The sequence below is a fragment of the Eucalyptus grandis genome, chromosome 7 (genome assembly GCF_016545825.1).
Source record: "Eucalyptus grandis isolate ANBG69807.140 chromosome 7, ASM1654582v1, whole genome shotgun sequence".
Taxonomy (NCBI): Eukaryota; Viridiplantae; Streptophyta; class Magnoliopsida; order Myrtales; family Myrtaceae; genus Eucalyptus; species Eucalyptus grandis.
Window position 1 is genome coordinate 46477430 of NC_052618.1, and position 5126 is coordinate 46482555.

A 5126-nucleotide genomic window follows, 5' to 3' on the forward strand; every position below is an offset into this window, starting at 1 on the left:
CCATCATGTGGCCCAAGAGGAGCGGTCGATCTCAAGTGGCATCTTGACAATTTATGGTTGCTTTTCATTGAAAAAGCGCCCATGTTAGAATGTGAAGAAACGAGCTCCTAAAGTCATAGCCATTATATGGTCCGGTTATGATTGCTTCCCCGTTACGATGATTGTTCAATAGGTGATATTACATGAGATTTCATGTAAAAGGAAGTAACTTGCTGTATCAGCAGAAAGTATTTTATTGTATAATCTCCTTTTTGGGTTTAAATTGTTGTTTCGCCACTGAATCATACAATTTTAGGATTAATTATTTTTAAATTCGAAGAATCCGATATGCTTCTTTACATATTAAAAGGGTAACAAGAAACCAAACCATTGTCAATTGAAAAAAGATAGATTCCAATAATAATGACGATCGAGCAATCAACATAACTCGCCATCTTTTCACAAAACAAAACTTAATGCACAATGATCATGAAAAAATCCAAAGCTGACTCTCGGTCCCTATGTTTCTAGCATGCCGTCCTACCGCTTCATGCCCTTCTCCATGCCGGGAGGCATCGCGAGCCGTCTCTGCCTTTCCATGTTACCGTGCCAACCTATTCCGATTCCGGGACCCATCACCAGATTAGTTCAGAGGGGCGAAAACATCAAATTTTCACAACAGAAATAAAAAAATTTAAACAAGCAGTACCGTCATGCCATGTTCCGGATATCAAAATGCATACATGATACACCTACCGATTTTCCTCCAAAGCTGTTGCTCGTGAAAATATAGATTTCATTGAAAGCTTTTGCATGAACCGCAATTATTAAAACGAGAGAGAAAGAGAGAGAGAGAGAGAGAGAGAGAGAGGACCTATGGAAGGATCAAAGCCAAGGCTCTTGAGCTGTCTGTATTCTTGGCAAAGGGCACATTCCTCGCAGCAACAGTGGACGCAGCAATCGGTGCACGGCCTCTCTTGCAGGAAGTATTGCCCTCTCAACTTCGATCGGTAGAAGCACGAATACATGCACGGACAACCCGTCACGCACATCATCAGCGCGTACAGTGCGCTGCTCACCCCGCACGCTGCATGCCCATTTGCAAGGAACACATATTATCTTGATTAAGACTACCACACGTTACCATAACAAGCTTAAAGTTTACAAATCATACCCTTTCCTTTCAATGCTCAATTTACTATGCATAGCACGGCCTGTCTATAAATTTAGTTCGCATTTATGAATGCCATTCGTATTTTGAAGGATATTCTTTTTGTAGCAAAATCAATCAAACATATAGATCTCACTGTCGAGAGAAAGCTTTGAGTTGGGGCGGGGGGACCAAGACATGATATTTAGGTATTAGATTGCAAAATGAAATTCTGCTTTTCCGGCGACTTACAAGTTGACCCCCTATCGACCATTTCTGCGATTCGCCCAAACGTAATGCACGGACACCAACATGTCAAGCAACCTGCATCGGACATTGAATTTACAGAGTATTAATTGCAAATTAATCCACTCGTTAGTTGCAAACATGCTACTTCCTCGCCTTGACACATCCATAGACGGTGTTCTAGCCAAAGGCATAGTAATTGGCATCAAATGCAAGTTATATTTTGATGGTAACATATCCCAAATAAGTCGAAAGTCCGCTTATGTACTTCTAATATATGCAAATTCGAAAATTGGCTTAAATTCACGCGATTTTAAAGGAGGGAAGAATGCATTTGACTGCTTAACGTGAGATTTTTCGTGATTTGTTCAGAAAAGAAGAATGGTAGTCTCTTCTGTAGTAAAGAAATGTTTTGCAGATCGCGAACACCAAAAGTAGGTGTTCGAATTAGAATGGCGTTGAAGAAATACGTACAACTGCTGAAGTCGTCGCAACAGTTGCAAAGGCCGGTGGACCAAGGGGCTGGAGAGGATGAAGGATTGGCCGAAAAGCCGCCCCTGCCACCAGAACTGATCGGGGCCGGTTCTTCCTCCGGGTCGTTGCGTGCCTTCCTCAGTTCATATAACTCCATGTACGGATCGGTGCCATCGGCGAAGTATTCGCTTGCCGATTGGCCGTAGTCTGGCGGCCGCTGACGAAAAGGCGAGGGTGGCGTCGGTGGTTCTGGCGGCGCCGACGGTGCAGGAGATGGCAAATCCATCTCCTGTTCCTATACGTGGGTCGGTGTCTAAGATGAGTAGTTACTATATGTATGAGAGAGAATTGTTCCGGGACGGTGGTTTTAACGTGAAAAGTTTGAGAGTAGAGAGAAGCAATATGTGTGTCTTGCGAAGGATCGTGTCTCTTTGAGGATATAACGAGAAAAACGGCGAAGGGAGAAAAGAAGAAACCGCCATCGAACGACGTGGGGGACCTGATTTGTTTGAGTGGGGTTGTTTCTTAATTTTTTTCAGTAATTACAAAAACAATTTGGTCATTATTTATCAATTTTTCTCTGATTAAGTTGTTAATTAGGTGGACTTGCCAACGTCTAATTCTAATTTTTTTTTAAATTACTTTTTTATATTGAACTACCACTTTTCTTTGTCTTACTTACCTGCTCTAATTTATGGTGATGATAGCAACTAGTTTTGCATTACAAACTCCAATTTAAATCTGTCATCAACCAACTTCTCTTATGCTTTACCAAGTTTTATTTAAATTTCTTAGCGAGACCTTAAATTTACCAACTATTTTCTAATTAAGTGATGTCAACGGGTATTTATGATGAAGATAGGACTTTTAATGTATTTATCTCAAAATTTTATTGGCCAAGATTTTAGGTTTCGAAAAATCGCAATTTGAAACATGATAGTAATCTGATGCTACAGTGTTCATCTCAAGACTCGATGGCGCATCATCAGAAGTGTGACGGCCGCAGCCCTTGTCGCTAACGCGCGCTCTTTCTTTCTCCCTCTTATGGGTGCTTGTACAGTCCGGGACTTGGCTCCTATTGAGCATAGAAGGTGAAGACAGTGTTTTAAGTAGAATTCAATGAGCATAGAAATTGGGATTGCTTAAGTTCGATCGGGGTCCACTGCTACTCTTTGCTTATAGCGTCGACTGTCCAAACTGAATTTGTTCTTAAATTTTCTATTTTTCCCCATTTTACTTAACGAAAAAATTTAACTTCTTGCAAATTTTTAATTTTTCAAGAATTCAATGAGTGTGCAAGAGCAATGTGGCAGCCACGTGGGAGCTAGCCGGGGCATTAATCCCCCGCTTAATTGCCACGAAAGCATTTTAGTCTGTTCCTAACGTGAACAAAAATGTGTAGTTTAAGGATTTGATTGAGGAAAGTTCAGACCCTCGGCGGCTTTTTTTTAATAAAAAGAAAAAAAAAACTAGAACAGGAAAACTACAAAACAAAGGATAACAGGGCAAGGTCATAAGGCGAGGATGGCCATGTCTATCCCTGCCATGCTCGGCATGCAGGGCATGATGGGTGGTGTTTCGCGAAAACATTTTTCAGAAGAATATTTTCTTATATTTTAGCATCTGATCGCTTAAAAAAATATGTCAGTGAATAAGGGAAAATCTCAAATAAGGACCTAAAATGGTTTCATTTTCTCAAAAAATGATTTAAAGTGAAGTTTGTCTCAAAGAAGAACCCGGAGTAGTTATTTAGTTTCAAAAGAGGACCTGACTCGCCGGCCAGTGAATTGATGCATTTCTAATGCGTTTCGGCGACCTAATTAGGGTATTTTCATCCAAAAAATATTATCTTTTCTTTTTCCTTTTCCTCTGTTCATCTTCTCCATCTGCAAGCAAACCTCCAATATCTTGCTGATGAAGTAATTGCCGGCAAGATCGAACCACTTCAGCTTCTTGAGCCCCACCACCTCCAGGGGCAATGGCCCCCGTGAACTTGTCATTGCCCAAGTGGAGTTCTTTGAGCTGGGTTATCGCTCACAGGACATGCTGGGGAAGATCCCGAAGAGGTTGAGGAATCGGAGGGAGGTGGGGCTGCCGAGCTCCGGTGGGAGGGTCCCGATGAGGTTGTTGGTGGTGAGCGTGAGGTTGACGAGGTCGCGGAGAAGGCCGATTTTGGTGGGATGTAGCCCGAGAGGCCGACAGATGTGATGTTGAGAGAGACGACCCACGAGCCGGCGTCGCACATGACTCCGGTGAAGGAGCAATGCGAAAAGGGCGGCGACGAGAAGGAGGAGGAAGAGTCGACCCAGTCGTCAATGGCGGCGGAGGGAGGCCTGACCATGGCAATTTTGAGCTTCCAGAGCACGTCTAGGTCGCTTCGTGCAAGGGAAGTGGAGATGAAGGGTAGGAAGAAGAAGAAGACTCCATTGGAGGGCGGTTTTATCCTCAGTGAGTTCGGCGAGGTTGACAAGGGCTCGCCAACCTTGCCGACCACTGGTAAGGGCATGCAAGGGCCTACAAGTCCTCACCTGCTACCAACGCCTGCTGTTGGCAATGGGCGTTGAGCCCTCGCTGGCCTCAGGCAAGGCCGACCCATGTTGGTCCCACGACCTTCGCTGGCCCTTCCCCACTTCTGATGTCCTTGATTTGGGCAATGCCTATCTTCGACGAAGAAGACGATGAACAGGGACAACCATGGGTAGATCAAGAAGAAGATGAACAAGAGAAGGAAAACAAAAATATAATATTTTTTGGACAAAAATACCTAGACTAGGTCGCCAGAATACGCATTGAAAATGCATTAGTTCGATGGCCGGCAAGTCAGGTACTTTTTTGAGACTAAATGACTACTTTAGGGTCTTATTTGAGATAGATTCCACATCAGGTCATCTTTTAAGAAAATTGGGTCACTTTGGGTCTCTATTTGAGATTTTTCCAGTGAATAATGTTTTTTCAGTAAATGGAAAATCTATACTTAAATTCAAGAAAATTATTTACTCTTTAAAAAATCAAAATTCATTTTCCAAAAAATGACTAAATATCAGTGTTTGAACCAGAAATCCTATGTTTGAGCATAGGAACCCCAACGCTTGTTCCCAAGCAAAGACCAAGTTTGCCAGAGTTTATCAAGGCCAACCTAAATCCAAAGAGGCAGGGCTTAGAACCCCAATATCCGGGCCCGAGTCCATCCAGGCTAAGATTGAGACCACGAAACCCATGCCTTGATTTCCAAAACCCAAGTCTACCATAGTTGGATCCACAGCTCTGCTGCACATAC

The 5126-nt window shown here is 43.0% G+C and overlaps 1 protein-coding gene across 1 annotated transcript; it reads right to left on the bottom strand.

Annotated features, from left to right (window-relative positions):
* Positions 1-519: 519 nt before the first annotated feature.
* Positions 520-2135, bottom strand: LOC104455710 (cell number regulator 2). The gene is made up of 3 exons (XM_018877285.2): positions 1850-2135; positions 854-1066; positions 520-593 (listed from the first exon to the last, which is right to left on the bottom strand). Exons 1-3 carry the CDS (start codon positions 2133-2135, stop codon positions 520-522), a joined length of 573 nt encoding a protein of 190 aa, XP_018732830.2.
* Between the last annotated feature and the right edge of the window lie 2991 nt (positions 2136-5126).